We start from the raw sequence: 15736 nt of genomic DNA, 5'->3' as shown, positions 1-15736 counted from the left end.
TAATAATTATATTTTTCTGCGGCCAATATAACCTGGAATTTGTTGCGATAGAAGTATAGTGCAAGTGGGGACAAACCATCTGGCCCGCAGCATAAATCCTAGGTTCAAATGGGTTTATAATTACCACTGGTCTTATCTGAGAAGACATTATCAATGGGAAGATTAAATATAGCAAGGGCAGAATCGTAAAAAAATAAAACCCTTCTATTGATTAACACAAACTGAATAAAAAAGGCAACCCAACAAACTCAGGTTTTAGAACTGTTTTTCCCCCATGTGCATAAAGATTTATAGTTATAGTATATTTGTTTATGTTTCATTACGTTTTTAGGTGATCAGTCCATTCGCTCCATTCCTGTAAACTTGGTGTCTCACGATTGCCTGGAGAAGATTTATTTTATTTTGTTTGTCAAAGGTCAACAATCAAGTGCAGTTTGACCAACAAAAAAAATCACAACTGTAGATCTCATATGCTCTGGTAGCTCACATGGAAATTAAGTGGTTGCTAACCAACACATGTGTTTACCTCAAAATAAGAAAGCCTGAGAATAAAAAGCACTCATTAAACTGTTTTTTCCCACGGGAGTCCTTTACCATTCATTGCACCTTTTAGGGTTTAAGGTTGACCCCAAGCCCACATATCAGAACAAAGCTCCTGGAAGACTTGCTGGTTCAAAACCTTTCCTTCCTTCAATTGTTCTGCATCATGATATGGCTCATTTCAATCCTCATGACAGTGTTCATGCCATTTACTCACACGCTTAACATCATATCATTAAATCCATAATCCTCCTCATATACAGCCCATTTGTTTTGCTATGGTCTGTGTTACAATATTGATTTTATTTAAACTTTCATTTCATAAACATTAACCTGATGTTGCAGCAGGCACCACTACAAGGCCTGGTTTGTCTTGGATAGAGCACACAGACTAAAAACTGAACTTTACACAGAGTTTTATAGCACGCTTCAAGAATCACATATCATACAAAACTTTGACTCATACAATGAGTCAAAGTTTGAAATCATTCAATTCAAATACAAACCATGTGTAATGAAGAATTATGAGTGCATCTACAGAAGCTATAACTGAATCCTTTAACCGCAAATTACAATATATTCTACAATACAAGTACAAGATAAGTGAACTTCGAGCTAAATGCTAACATCAACATGCTATGTGCTCAGTGACAATGCTATCACAAAGCTGACTTTAAGCAGCTAATGTTTTCCATGTTTAGCAGGTTAGCATGCTAACATACGCTAATCAACACCATAGCTTTGGTTATGTTATTCTTTTTGCAGATATTTCATTATAAACCAACTTGTGAGACAAACTAAGATTCTACGTGATGATTGTTAATTTAAATGTCAGAGGATCACAACATATATTACCATTCATAATTAGGATGATTGTAATGTGTGTACCAAATGTATTGATAATTCAATCAGATCCATCCAAATCAGAGATTCACGAAAGTCAGTATGATTACTCTTCTGGTGATCAGGAATGTATGTTCCTAATACATCTATAAGTTGTTAAGGTGTCTTATTTTAGACCAAAGTTTTGACCAACAGTTTAAAAATTGCTATAGATCCACTCAGTTGCAAACTTCAAATCCAGTTACTAGCTGTGTGTCTTCTTTGGCTTTTCATATAATGAGTGAGAATAGCCCACATAAACATTCAAAATTGAATGAACCCAATTGATATATTGAAAATAGTTAAAAAATTAAAGTTTACATTACTTCAAAATCAAAAACAATACTAGTAACTCCCCGTAGATGTAACCAGAATCCTCATTGGTTGACTACTGTCACTGGCTAGTTGTCTGTAATATCTGTCGGTGAGGCCACGTGTGCTTTATCTTCCCTCTGTCCTTAAGTTTTGCAACAGATACGGCTTACAGGTGCAAATATTTAATCAGCTGCTAAGTGACATTCCCCAGAGGCCTTTTTTTGTCTTGCTTAGGTTGCCATACTGATGAAGGTGATAGGGTTTGCCCTTGTTTTCATCTCTCGTGCAATTTGACACCAGCTGCAGGGCCCGCAGCAGCAGGCGTACACGCAGTCATTGCAAATGGTACCCTGTGAACACAGACACAGTTAGGGGAGAGAAGATAAGATAGGTTAGACATGCAATGCAATAGTTTAGAGGAAAAACAATTCATTTTTAGGTCTCAGACATATTTGAAGGACACTACAGCTACCAGTTTATATATTTTCAGATACTAGCATTAACCTTTTTGCTTCCCTTTAAAATAAAAAGTACAAAAACGTTGGTGTGAAAATGCTTTCCGATTTCCGGGTTAAATCTTAAACCAGCTTCAGCCCTGCACTACCAAATAAACTACCTAAGAACCATAAACCTTTAAATGCTGGTTTGTTGACATAATTCCACTGATGCTTATTGCATTGCATCAAACACCACACAGCTCCATAAGGCCCTTTTTGGGAAACGGGTGCATTAGCATGTACGTTTCTGTGTTTTTGCTAAACAGTTTACTAGACTAGACTTGAGATGAGATTTGCATAACACAGCTAAATTGATCAAACAAAATCAAACATAAAAAAGGAAACTAGGTTTAAGACTGATCAGAAATCAGATAAGCAGTGACTATGATGCTTGTAAACACTACAGTGTCTTTAAAACTGCAGATGCAGTTGAGGTTCAATTATTAAAACTAGTTAGCATAGCGTTTGTACCTCTATGCCATATCGTTGACGTATTGACACTCTGAGGGAGGTGCCTATAGGAGGGATCAATCCAAAACCATCCAGCAGAGGTAAACACACACACTCCTCGGCCTCATGTGATGTCTTACATGCGAAGCAGGGTAAACACCAAAAGGCGAGACAACCTAGAAAAGAGAAAATCACATAATGTCACCGGAGTGTTTCTCTCCTTCGCTGAGGTCAAAACCAAACACGTTTCTTGAACAGTTAAGTCTCTAAAATTTATCATTGAGCGAACAAGTCTGAATGTTTTTCAAAGCAGTTTAAGACTTGTTCTTATTATCTGACAAACTGCACTCACATTGAGGCAGGTCTTCGAGGCAATCACAGATGCCAGAGGTCCACTGTCCGGATCCACCGTTCATGATGTAGGGTCTGGGCTGGGTCACAACCATCTTTTCAGTCATGATTTCAGATTCTAATAAGAAATTGATAACAATGTGGTGATATCCATGTAGGGACTGTAAAACTGTTGTACATGTTCTGTCTTTATATATTTTGACTATTTTAAATCTGTTAGAACTGTAAATTGTAAAATGTTTATTCCAATAAGCAGGTACAGTATTTAAATTCTAGTAATGACACGAAATGTAAAGCTGTTTAAGTTTCTAGAAAAGACAAATGATCAACAAAAGGGAAGTGCATACAGTCAAATACAATGCAGCAAACTGAACATGCGGGTCATAAGAAGGACACATTGCTGTTATGACACAAACACTTCATATCTTTACCATTCTAAAAATAAGATAAGCCCACTCTATAGAATATGAAAATGTCTGTAGGTTAGAGTTCAACTACTCATTTCTTTGTAAGATTTCACAAATCCACAAGTTGCTAAATATCCTGAACATCTTAAGGGAGTCACGCAACCCTTCACCTGAAGTTAGAGCATGAACAACAATTCTCAAACAACATTTAAATGAAATACTATTCAATTAAATACAAACTTCACACGTAATTAAATAAAAATCAATGAACACCCTGAAGAACTCAACATTGTCTTTAATTATTACCTCAACAAATTTCACACAACTGTTTAAGGTAAGTTTCTAAGCGATAATATTAAGTTGAACCTAATATTTCCTATTTAAACTTAATATTATTGCTTTCAACTAACCTAATTCAGTTATATGAAACATGTTGACATATTACATTTAATTATAGCTAAAAAAGTTGATTCAGTTCATACAATACGATTAAATATAAATTGAAGTGCTGATCTGCATTATTTCTATACCCGATCAATCACTTTAAAGTGTATTGTCTTACCTTATTGTCCCGGGATAAAGAGGCAGCAGTGAAGGGATGGATTTAACGGTTAGTGTGGCACCTTATATACTTGCCACAAAACAGTGAACGTGTCAAAGCAGCACAGCATGCATGTCACCGACAAGTCGGTCCAGTCCTAATTGTTACTACACCTTTGACAGTCAGACATCTGGATATCTAACTGTCACGCATCTTTTAAAATCTCATACGTCATTGTGCCACAAAATACAGATTGCCTCATTTAAAGTGTGCATCTCTGTTCTTAGACCGGGTATGTGATTAGCACAGAAGGGAATGTTTCGTACTTATCCTGATTTGGCGCAATGCCTTTGTTGGAACAGTACAAACTTATTGAATAGTAAGCGTGAGTTTTGGTCTGTTACGCCCTCTTTGTTAAGATGTTATCTGACTACCTCTCATTATTTCCCTGTATTTTTTCAAGAAGAACAGCTTTCAAAATAAAGAAAACACAAACTAGGTAACTTGAAAGAGGAATATTTCATGCATGCTATATTACCAAGCATTACAACATTTTCAATATCAGCTTGGTGAAAGTTGCCCTTTTGGATTCTTATGAATAGTGATTTGCTATAACATAAAAGGGCCTTTTTGAGGTTTTTGTTTTAATACATTTTGGGAATAATATATATATTCGTTTCTCCATGTCCTTTGTCTGTCATAATGCGGTGTTCACTTTACAATTCTGTAAGTATACAGCTAAACTATTTTAAATAGGTTCATGTTTTAACAGATTTGCTCCAGTCTTGCATAAATGACTTTTTTATAAAGAGGATTCAGAGACTTTGTGTGGTGTTTGAAATGTTTGTGTGCTTTGCTATCTTGCCTTAACTTACCTTAACTAAACCTTCTACCTTAAGTTGAAGTCCTGCTTTAAAACTCCTACAAAGTGAGAGTACAGTACATATCAGCTTAATAATATTAAAGTTAAGGTACTCATTTTGCAGAAAGTTGCCCTCTGTAGCTGTCAATGCACTCAACTACATTTTTCAATTGAGGGTAGCTGGTATATACTTTAGATCAGCGGTGTTTGACCACTGTGCATCCTTAGCAGCAGATAAAATCAGACACGCTAAAATGTCAGCGAGGATTTGCTATTTTGCAACTATGTCCGAAAGAGAGCATCATTTCACAGTGGCTCAGGATCATTTGCCAATACAACAGAGTCGGCGCCAGAGCAGATCTACTGTAGGGGCATTGGGTAATCGGCGGGGGGGCACTGCCGTTTGACAAATAGTTTAACGCAGAGGCGACATCATGATCCAACACAGCAGAAATGCTATCAAAAACTTAGTCGAGGCTATGTGGTAGCCCTATGCACACAGTTTATGCAAACCAAGATGATAATAAAAGGCAGAAAGGGGTGGGGTAAAGTTTGGACAACATATAAACTACAGAACGGGACCGCTGACATAAGCTGAGTCAAGTCTTTCTCGAATGCAAGCTGCACCAACCTGGCCTTTCTCTCGTGTAGCATAGCAGAAAGGCCAGGTTGGTGCAACTTTCATTCGAGAAAGACTTGACACGCAAATGCACAAGCGAATGGAAGGACACCGTAGAAGCTTCAATCGTCGCCTGCAACTCTTCTGACGATAAGTCGTTGGTTCATTTCACCTTTTGAAGCCAGCTCTGGCTTTCATGATAAGGCCTACTAAGCAGATGAATTGTTGTAAATGTTTGCTGGGTCTATCTGCATTTGTGTTTTATACTTGTTGGCTGCCTGTAAGATATATGGGCTTATGTCATTTCAGCCTGGTGCCAGATGCGTGGCTTGTCCTGCCCGAATGCGTGCCTCAGCTTATGTCAGCGGTCGTGTTCTGTAGTTTATATGTTGTCCAAACTTTACCCCACACCTTTCTGCCTTTTATTATCATCTTGGTTTGCGTAAACTGTGTGCATAGGGCTACCACATAGCCTCGACTAAGTGTCATGATACGGAAATAAACAAATTTAAAAAAAACTAATAATGATAAAGAAAAACGTGTTTCGTTTTTGATAACATTTCTACTGTATTGGATTATGATGTCGCCTCTGCGTTAGAATATTTCTCAAACGGCAGTACCCCCGCCCATGACCCAATGCCCCTCCAGTAGATCATTTCTGGCGCCGACTCTGGTGGTACGTTGATATGCATGCACAACCAAAATGATTTGTTTTCGACGTTCATTTCTTTGCACATTTAATATTAAAATAATAACTAAAAGGGATATTTTTTGGGCCCGCTAGGGGGGGCACGGCCCTCGAATGCCGACCCGTGTTCAATAAATTATCAAATTATAGTTGGTTTTTGTATAAAAATGTGATGTTTGTACAACCATAAAATTAATCCTACCAGTCTAGGTGCAAACCGGGTTGGGGGGGGCTCGAAAATATTTCTGATTACCCAAGGGGGGCCTGACTGAAAAAAGTTTGGGAACCACTGCTTTATATTTAGTGGTTTTCTACCTGTTGTTTGATCCCCTGCAAGGGGTCATAATATACAGTATGTTTGAGGGGCCATAAAATGATAAATAAATGATAAAAAACACTTTGAAAAACTCTTTTGAGGCTCAAACTGTTATTGAAATAAAGGGAGAAACGTTGTGGTTGAATTTTAATCTGAAAAAAACAAATGTAGAATAGAAGTATACAGCAGCATAACATTGAAATGCCCAAATAAAATCCCCTAAAACAGAAAACTGTGAGTGGGGTGCTTGAGTAAATGTTCTTTCTTTATATAATATATAATAAGTGAGAAATAAAACAACATGATCAAGATAACAAATTACAATATATCACAAGTTGAATCTGCTTTCCAAAATAAAATGCAGCAATTACTTCTTCACACTAAAAAAAATAAAAAGGTTTTATTATCTTGGGAAATTCTAAACGTTCCTCTCTGCACGACAGATTGTGTCCCTGCTGAATTCTGTGAAGGTACCAGGGAGTGGCTGCAGATCAGGGGAAGTGTGATTAAATCTACTCCTGTACCCTGGAGACCAGGCTGTAGCTGAGAAAGTCTAGACCAAGTGCGCCCCCTGCAGGCAGCGCAGAGCACTGTATCTGGCTGAGGCGGAGGAGGAGGAGGAGGAGGAGGAGGAGGAGGAGGAGGAGGAGGAGGAGGAGGCGTGGGACGCTGCTCTTCTCTTCAGCTCTCTGGAGATCTGGAGCCAAGACAGCGGATAGCAGCAGCATCCGTATAGGCAGTCGCTCCACACACTCCCCTGTAAGACACACGGAGAGATGCCTGAACACAGGTGGGAGGCTCGGACAAAAGGTTAACATTAGCAATCAGGAGCAAGAATGACATTTTACTGATATATAACGCAGTGCCTGTTGTACTCTGGAATAGGCTTATACTCAATTTTATTGTAATTAAAACCATCACTCAAAGAATAATGTACAAATAACATTTGGCATAGTTTTACCACCTTTATTCTTGTTTTGCGAAAAGACCAAATTAGGTACTAAGCAGATATAAGGGATCAAATCTAATGATCTAACTGCTCTTAATCAATAGATGGCCATGTATTTGTCAGTGTAGCAGTAATAATCCTGCTCTTGTGTTTCATAGAATCCTCCCTCTGAGGACAGTGTGTTTCTTGCAGCCAATTCTTAGCTCTTAGCAACCAGAGCCGTGAGTAGAGTTGGAAATGTGGTGGGTGAGATTTGATAAATCAATAAAGTCTGAGAAACATCACGAAGGCAGATCCTATCATTCTATCGGCAGCATGTGCATCCTTTATGACACTGAGTCAGCACTTTTACGTAATGCCAGAACACAAGTTTATGTTTCTTTGATTCAATACTTTTACTTTTTTCATTTTTTCATGATCCTGGATTTTAGTTTATCGTTTCCTGTTTTATTTTGAAATGTCTCTGGCATGTCTGGTTTTACTTCCTGTCTTTGTTCTTCTGTGCTGCCTTTGATCCCCTACACACCTGCTCTGAATTAGCCTCGTTAGTATTCCCAGCCAATCAGCTCCTTTGCTGTTCCCAGAGTTTTCCCGCCTTTTTTGATTGGCCTCATTACTGTCACCTGTGACCCATTAGAGCTGCTGCCACCTGACCTCCTGCGCACCTGCACTTCATCCCCTCCTCTGAACAGTTTGTACGTAAGTCCTGCATTCCTGTTCAGTTGCGTTTGATCCCTGTGTGTGTTGGAACATGAATTTCTTTTTAGCCCTGCCTCGAACAAACCTGTTCTTTTAAATGTCCCTTTTGTCTTGCAGCGTTTGTGTCCACCAAGTCCACTTCCCTCGATCATTTCTACCACTGCAAATACACTCAACAGTTGCATTTCAAACTGTAAATGTAATCTTAAAGTAACAATACCGACAAATAATGAATCCAACCATAAGAATCCTTACAGATGTCAGGATCTGAATGCATCTTTTTACTTATACACATATAGAAGCCAAAATATATATGTATATAATGAAGATTTACACAGTTTTGCAGCCAACCTGGTTCTGTTCAGTAGCACAATTTCTCCAAGCTGCTCTGCCTCTACGTGTATTGAATGTGGGAGGGTGACATTTACAACCAAACTGATCGCTACGCACTTTACACATTCGTGGATACCGAGTATGCAAACACAACCATACCACACATAAACATGTTTATGTATCATCTTAACAAAAGTTTGGCTGAGGAAGGATTTGATGCCTTGATACTGTATGTCTTCACCCCCATCCTCTTCAAACTGCACTGGCTCCCTATACAAACGGATGCTCATAAACAAAGCCCTCCTCAACCTGGCCCCCACCCATCTGGCTGACCTCATTCAGGAGTACACCCCATCTGACTCTCACCACTCCTGGTCTGCGAACTCACCATCCCCACCCCAGGTCTTGTCACCATGGGGTCTCGGGCTTTTAGCTGCACTGCTCCCAGACTCTGGAACTCCCTCCCCCAACACATCCGACAGTCTGACACAATCACCATATTCAAATCCCTCCTGAAAACCCACCTGTTCAGATCAGCCTACTCACTGTAGTGACACATGTCCCCTGTTTCACTACATACTTTTGGGTTTCCTTGGGTGCTTTTAAAGGCGCACAATTAAAAACATTACTTCTTAGCATTGCAACAAATTGAATATTAACTGAAAAAGCTGTGAAAGCATAAACATGACAAACATAATTAGCAAGGGATAAAATAATTAAGTAAGTTTTGGAGTTAAAACAGCTACGCAGTGAGGCTGTGCTCGTTGCGCAGGTTTGATTGTGGTTGATGTGACAGTGATTTAGTTTTACTTTACCAAATGTCACTTTTCACTCAACACCAGCCTATAAACGTAAACCGGCACAAGTCCTTTGGGGAACATACATGTGATTATTGGGTAACTCATCTTGAGATATTTCAGTCCGTACCGAAGTGGTAGACCAACCAACACTGCCACCCCTGCATACATGCATGGCTACAAATACCAACATCAAGATCAAGAAATAAAGACTTAAAAAGAAGATCCATAACTTCTAATTCAAATGCAAATGATGGGCACAATCTACCGTTTTACTCTCATGATGCTCACTGTTACAGCATCGTGTCCTTTCACCCATGAGAGCGTTGTTGCCTACATGCTGGGACTTGTTTGCATAAGAACTTCTGGCACCTTCCTTGCTCTGCAGCATCGACAGCGATCCACGGCCCACTCCACCTCCAAAAAAGCCAACATTTCCAACCGCCCCCTTCTCTCCGATGGCATTGCTCCAGCTTCTGCCTGCTTGGCCTCCAACCACTCCCACCTTCCAGTCTTATCTCTCTTTCTCTGCACTGTCCCAGAAACCAACTGCTCCACTTATCCAACATCACAGTCCTAAGTTGGCCCCGGCATGTTGCTGTTTGCATGCCCAACATCTGTTTTGAATGTGCACTGATGTCTGTTGAGATCTGAGGTCATGCACGCGGTTTTGTGGCGTGTTAAGTGCGGACAAACAGCCGTGAAACCGTGTGGGCAGTGTGAGCAGCCTGCTCTATCTTAGAGGCACTAACAGTTAGTTGTTTATTCATTAGGTTTATTTATAACTCTAGTGCAGAGCTATTGATTTAGCAAACGTATCCTGATTTCACTGCATTCTCATCATATCTGGATGTCACGATATTGCTCGAAGCATTGTTTGGATTGCTAAAGTAATAACCCTTGTCATTAAGTGTTGTTGCAGATATTTCCCCGGAGTGCTGCTATTGTGTTTTATAACTTAAAAATCTCCATCTTCTCAGCAGCAAGCACAATTATTCCAAGCTCCAGCAGCTCAGGTGTAATTGAATTAGGGATATGGTGAGGTACGTGAGGCATCAGCTGCATTGTTCAAGTTGATCACAACATCCGAACCAGGAACATTCCCGTCAACGTAAATAATTCCAAGCTGGGGTAGACAGTTTATCTTGGCGTCAATGGGAAAATATTCCATAATAGCCTTTTAGCAGTTAGTCTGAGAGAAAACAAGATATCTGCAAAGAATTTGGGTATTTTTCCATTGGAAGCTTAATCCTGGTAAACCGTTTGGCTTTGTTGGTGCTGAAAGTTTGGGGGTTTTTGTGATATCTTAGTGCAGGAGGCTACTTTAGTTCTGGTTGGAAGTCAGTACATGCTAAAGTGGTAATATGCTGTGAGTGTCTGCAAGTGGTCAGTTAGGTCTGTAAGCTTTGGGAACATAAGCGCTGCAGCTCATGTCTTTGTTGGGAGAACTTTGCATTGTTCGGTTGCCTCGGTGCTGTGCGTCTTAGGACAACTTACTTGGCTAGTGAGCCGTTTGTTTCGGATGAATGTTTGGTTGTTGCTTCGGTTTGGCGCCTATGTTGAGTCTAGTTTATGGGAGCTGGAATGATGGTGGATGCAAGCTTTGTCTAGCTGTAGGTAATTTGTTGGATGCTGGTGAATGTTTATCTGTCATGTCTTTGTTTGTTGCACATTTTCACTCACCCATACATGCAAACATTACTGATAATTGACTTCCATGTTTGCTTAGGTTTGTTAAGTCCTTTGGTTTTGTTACATTTTAATAAATATGCTTTTCTGGCCTCCCATCTTTGTTGCAGCCTATGAGCCGGGCAGTAACAGCTCTTTTTAAATTTTCAGATTTAAAAAATGTAGTTTAGCCCGGCTCTAGCTACTTTGCCTTCTAAATTTCCTGTCAATCGAGAACTAATTGAATTGCAATATGCTTTAAGGTAGTTGAGCATTTTTTCCAAACAGTAAAGGCATGCACTAGCTGTATTTCAGTCAATTCTTCTTTATCTCAAAATTAAACTAAGCTATGAGTTTTCAAGATAGCTATCAGATGTTAGGTAGCTGTAATTACTGGATTGTTAAAATGATATAGGTTTACATTTTCAGTCTTTGTGTAAGCACCTGTTAAAATTCCCATTTAAAATTACCCATTGGAGTGTCTTAATGGCAATGTGACAATAATGGAAGTCAATGGGAGACAACTTAAATGAACAAAGACAATCAGGGGAAAATATATCAAAAGTATAGTAAATATTTATTAAATGATGTATTTCAAAGGTAAATCTATTACCTTTATGCCGTATCGTTGCCTGACAGATGCCCTCATGGCGAGAGAGGCAGGGGGGACGCAGCCGATACAGTCGAGCAGAGGCAGGCAGGCACAGGCGCCCACTGCTCTGGTCACCTTGCAGGTAAACACTGGGAGGCAGCACAGGGCAAAACAGCCTGCACACACACACATCAGAACAGTATACAAGGCATGATAGACATTCGTCATATCAGGATAGGTTTTTTGCTTCAAGAGTTGTCAGAAATGTCATAAAATTCTGAATCAGGGTATTTACTCATGTTTGGACACTTACAGTCTCCCACGTCTTTATGGCACTCACACAGGCCAGTACTCCATTGACCTTCCACATGAACCCTGCTCTCCGGCTGGACCTCGACCACCTGTCGATACATAGCTAGGCTGACCCTACAAAACCACAGAGGAGTCAGGGTTAAATTATGGTTGTAATGCTTTTAATATGGAACTAATAATTAAGATAGAAATCCTATTCCTCAGCTAACCAATAGTGCCTCCTTATAATTTCTACTTCCAATATAAAACAGTGCTCGCTTTAGACTGTAGAAAGACCTTACAAAATGAAGTATCAGCTCTAAATATGATACACTGCCACAGTTCTTCCTCTTTGACACCTGTCTGCCTGTGTTGTTTACTATTGTTCTGCTGTTTAGTACGAGTTTTGTATGCTTGGTGCAAGTTTTATCTTTTCTTGTTTCCTTTCCCCGGTTGACCTGTCTCTCCGTCTCACTACTCACCTAGCCTGAATCAGCAATCAGCAAACCTGCCTATCAATCAAGCCGGCCCTTCACTTCTTCAACCCAGCTCTAATGGCCATCTTTGCTGCCAGCATGCTTTATCTAACTCTTCAGGAAAACCAGAGCATCTCTGCATCCTTCCAGCCTTACATTCCTTTAACCCCACTTTCCCCCCATCACAGACACCAGTTTGCTGGGTTCCTCTAAAATAAAATAAAAAAGAATTCCGGTCCTGTTTCATACATTTAGTATTAAAGTGTGAGGATTCAGAGCATATTAAAACCTAGAGCTCAACTTAAAAATAAAGAGTTGTCTAAATCTCAAACAGCTCCTTTAATCATTTATATTCATTTTTATGAATACTTTTTTCTATTTGTGCTAATATATTAATTCTAATTTAAAGAAAAATAATGATGAAGGCTTTTTGTGTCATTTTACAACCTACTGTATATGGACTACATTAGCAAATATGTTTAGTCCGTAGTGGTGTACCCTTTATTGGGGTATATTGTATTGTGCTGCTGCAACACAAACATTTCTCAGTTTGGGATTAGTAAAGTAATTCTTATCTTATCTTAACAGCAACCATATTTCTACAGATATAAAGTAATGTAAAAACATATTGTGCTAGAAGTATAAAGTGGCATCTAATGAAACACTGCCTGTTCTGATCAGCTGTACACATTAACACCAGGCAGATAAGAGAATACAAAGCAGCAAACTTGGTATCCGTGACCTATAATCCTGGGTTTTAAACAACATCCACAGGTAGCTATTAACTCTTTCAAAGAATAAGCTCACCAGTGAGGAGCTGGCTCTGAACAGAGTCCACGCCCCTCACTCACTCAGGATTAAACCAACTGTCTCCTGACCTGAGTTACTCTTTAGCTCTGCTCCTCAGTGAACGGAGAGGAAGATTTCAGCAGTTTTCCAACTTTTGTTAAACAATGATTTACGTCCCTTTGACAAACAATGTGTAACCAAGCATAATGACTTACCTGTCTGAGTTTAGTTATCAAAAATCCCCGGACAGGAATGTACTGGCCACAGTTTTCTTATCTACTGAGAGACTTTTTCTCACAGTGAGTGCTCTTTGCTTCACTGCAGTGTTTTGGTGTAAACACCAAACTGCCAGATAAGGTGGGTAAACAAGTCCCCGTGTTCCCTATCTGCTGACCTGCATTCCAAAAAAATGTTATTTAGAGATAAGTTGAAGTTTATCTTCACGGTGGAAAAGAGTTACTCAGGACAAAAAGTCATCATAGAGCAAATTGAGAGTATTCGTTTTGTTATGATCTGGCTCAAAAGGCCCCATTAAAGGGGAGACACACCGTATCAATGGTAACAAAAGATGTTTGTTTAAGTCAGTCAAATCAACCAAATTAAAGAAATGCACAAGTTTTACTTTTTCTGAAGTGAGCTATGACGATTGTTAGAATTGAGCTTTTACAAAGATTCTGCTCAGCGAAAAACACATCAAATCAAACGGGATTATTCTCACAAGCAATGGGAAAATTAACATATTAAAATGCAACATATTTGCTGTACTGTTATATCTGATTTTACTGTCAGGAGTGAAACAGGAGTAAATCCTACCCCTATCAAGAAAAAACCTGTCCCCTCTTCCTTAAGGGTAGCAGCTGACACAGTTAATCACACACAGGTTTAAAGGTGACATTCATGGTGGGTAGAAAAGATCCATCCACATTTAGAACATGATCATTCAGAATCAAAACTGACCAGAAATGGAAGAAGTACTCAGATCTTGTACTTGAGTAAACGTAGAAGTACCAGAATGTAGGAATACTCCGTTACAGTAAAAGTAGAAAGGTATTAGCATCAAAACAAAAATAAAAGTACTTACTATGCAGATTGGTCCATTTCAGAATAATATCTCTGATATGTTTTATAATTATTGATCATTAAAGTGTTCTCAGAGCTGGTAAAGGTGCAGCTAGTTTGAATGGCTTTGTATACTGCAGGGTAGCTGCTGAATTTACTCCAGGTGAACTAAAGTCTGATTTAAGGGCTGATTATATTTACCATCATTAATCCAGATCTGTAAAGTCACTAAAGGGATTAAATACATGTAGTGGAGTAGAAGTACAAAGTAGCATAACATGGAAATACTCAAGTTAAGAACAAGTAACTCAAAATAAGTACAGTACTTTAATCTACTTTACTACAACCTATTTTATACAGCGAATTGAAAAGTAAAAGAATATTTGAATAATAAGGAAGGGATTTGGTTTAGGAAAACCATTGCCATTCCATGCTCATACCTGACACTGTTTTAAACTTTGTATAGGTGACATATCATTTAAATGTTCTTCTATTTTCGGCTTCCATTAGATCACGTTAAAAGATTCATTGTTAGAAAAAACACAATATCATTCTCACACTGTCTATTTGAATATACCTTTTTTTACCCTGTGCCTGAAACGCTCCGTTTTAGCGCCTGTCTTTTTAAGGCCCTCTTTCAAAACATTGCCCAGTCTCCTCTGATTAGTTTGCAATAAAAATAACGCAAAGGCGATAGGTAAACATTCCAGGGAATACATATTTGTGTGATCCATAGATCTTCTCATATAACGCTTAGCAAGAATGAGTAAGCATATTTCCCAAAATGTCAAACTATTGCTCTGCTCCACTTACACCGTACAAGCATGCACAAACAAAGAAGCAAAACAAAGTATCTTTATTTACAATTTATTAAAAATCACAGTTGAGTAGAGGAGGATGTGATAATGGTTAACACCAAGTGATTATAATGAGATCTTGAGTGCAATTTGATTGATCATGACTATCTCCGCGTAATTCCACTGATTCATATCATGGAGATTGGCAATCCGGGACGCCTTGTGGTGCAGGCTGCCTTTAAGTCTGGAAACTCTACAAATAAGGAGAAAAACATGGCAATAAATGAAACATCTTTACTGAATATTAGCACGGAAAAGAGAAATTCCTCTCACTCAATATTTCACACCCACATACAAAATCACTCACGGTGTTGTTGTTTTTTGCTGCAAAGGCATTTAGACAGATTCAGTTTTTCTCTGCGGTTTATTGGAAACAGTGGGCTGTGACACATTGTTTTTCCATTAGTTAAAACTGCAATGAAAACAAAGGTGTTCATCGAAAATGCACACCATAACAACTTAGGTCATAACCACTTAAAATGCTTTTTGGCTGCTTTACCTGCAGACTGCACTATTGTTTTTGCTGGAGACATTTGTAAAAAAATTCCATCTTTAAAGGCTATAGAAGACCCCGATGCAGTATCATGACAGCTAGCATGGTAAGGTACTTTTCTTTGCAGACTTTTAACAAATCTTTAACCAACATGTATGAAAGACCAATGCACACTCACCTCTGCACCTGCACTTGCGGATGTGACCTTTGGACACATGAAATCCTGCGTGTGAGGCTGCACACAGTGGAAAAATAAATCACTTAT

General features: G+C 39.0%; 2 protein-coding genes across 3 annotated transcripts; both read right to left on the bottom strand.

Annotated features, from left to right (window-relative positions):
• Positions 1-939: 939 nt before the first annotated feature.
• ponzr4 (plac8 onzin related protein 4) lies at positions 940-4225 on the bottom strand. The gene is made up of 4 exons (XM_063900416.1): positions 4005-4225; positions 3037-3153; positions 2706-2860; positions 940-2087 (listed from the first exon to the last, which is right to left on the bottom strand). Exons 2-4 carry the CDS (start codon positions 3140-3142, stop codon positions 1968-1970), a joined length of 381 nt encoding a protein of 126 aa, XP_063756486.1. The 5' UTR covers positions 3143-3153; positions 4005-4225; the 3' UTR covers positions 940-1967.
• A 2377-nt stretch (positions 4226-6602) lies between these two features.
• LOC134875647 (cornifelin homolog B-like) lies at positions 6603-13618 on the bottom strand. 2 transcript variants are annotated; one of them, XM_063900232.1, is made up of 4 exons: positions 13278-13618; positions 11820-11932; positions 11528-11682; positions 6603-7225 (listed from the first exon to the last, which is right to left on the bottom strand). In XM_063900232.1, the coding sequence occupies exons 2-4, from the start codon at positions 11917-11919 to the stop codon at positions 7022-7024; spliced, it is 459 nt and encodes a 152-aa protein (XP_063756302.1). In that variant the 5' UTR covers positions 11920-11932; positions 13278-13618; the 3' UTR covers positions 6603-7021. The 2 variants fall into 2 exon arrangements, with proteins under 2 accessions (XP_063756302.1, XP_063756303.1); XM_063900233.1 differs by lacking the exon at positions 13278-13618 and adding an exon at positions 12280-13200.
• Positions 13619-15736: the final 2118 nt, after the last annotated feature.

This window comes from Eleginops maclovinus, chromosome 14 (genome assembly GCF_036324505.1).
Source record: "Eleginops maclovinus isolate JMC-PN-2008 ecotype Puerto Natales chromosome 14, JC_Emac_rtc_rv5, whole genome shotgun sequence".
Taxonomy (NCBI): domain Eukaryota; kingdom Metazoa; phylum Chordata; class Actinopteri; order Perciformes; family Eleginopidae; genus Eleginops; species Eleginops maclovinus.
This window is presented reverse-complemented; position numbering and strand designations above follow the sequence as displayed.

Excerpts from the sequence above, each read along its gene's own strand:
- ponzr4 (XM_063900416.1), bottom strand. The coding sequence starts at position 3,142 with ATGACTGAAAAGATGGTTGTGACCCAGCCCAGACCCTACATCATGAAC. Across the intron at positions 2,861-3,036 it reads CCTCGAAGACCTGCCTCAAT|GTTGTCTCGCCTTTTGGTGT; the intron begins GTGAGTGCAGTT and ends TCTCTTTTCTAG. Across the intron at positions 2,088-2,705 it reads GTCAACGATATGGCATAGAG|GGTACCATTTGCAATGACTG; the intron begins GTACAAACGCTA and ends CTGTGTTCACAG.
- LOC134875647 (XM_063900232.1), bottom strand. The coding sequence starts at position 11,919 with ATGTATCGACAGGTGGTCGAGGTCCAGCCGGAGAGCAGGGTTCATGTG. Across the intron at positions 11,683-11,819 it reads CCATAAAGACGTGGGAGACT|GCTGTTTTGCCCTGTGCTGC; the intron begins GTAAGTGTCCAA and ends GTGTGTGTGCAG. Across the intron at positions 7,226-11,527 it reads GGCAACGATACGGCATAAAG|GGGAGTGTGTGGAGCGACTG; the intron begins GTAATAGATTTA and ends TGTGTCTTACAG.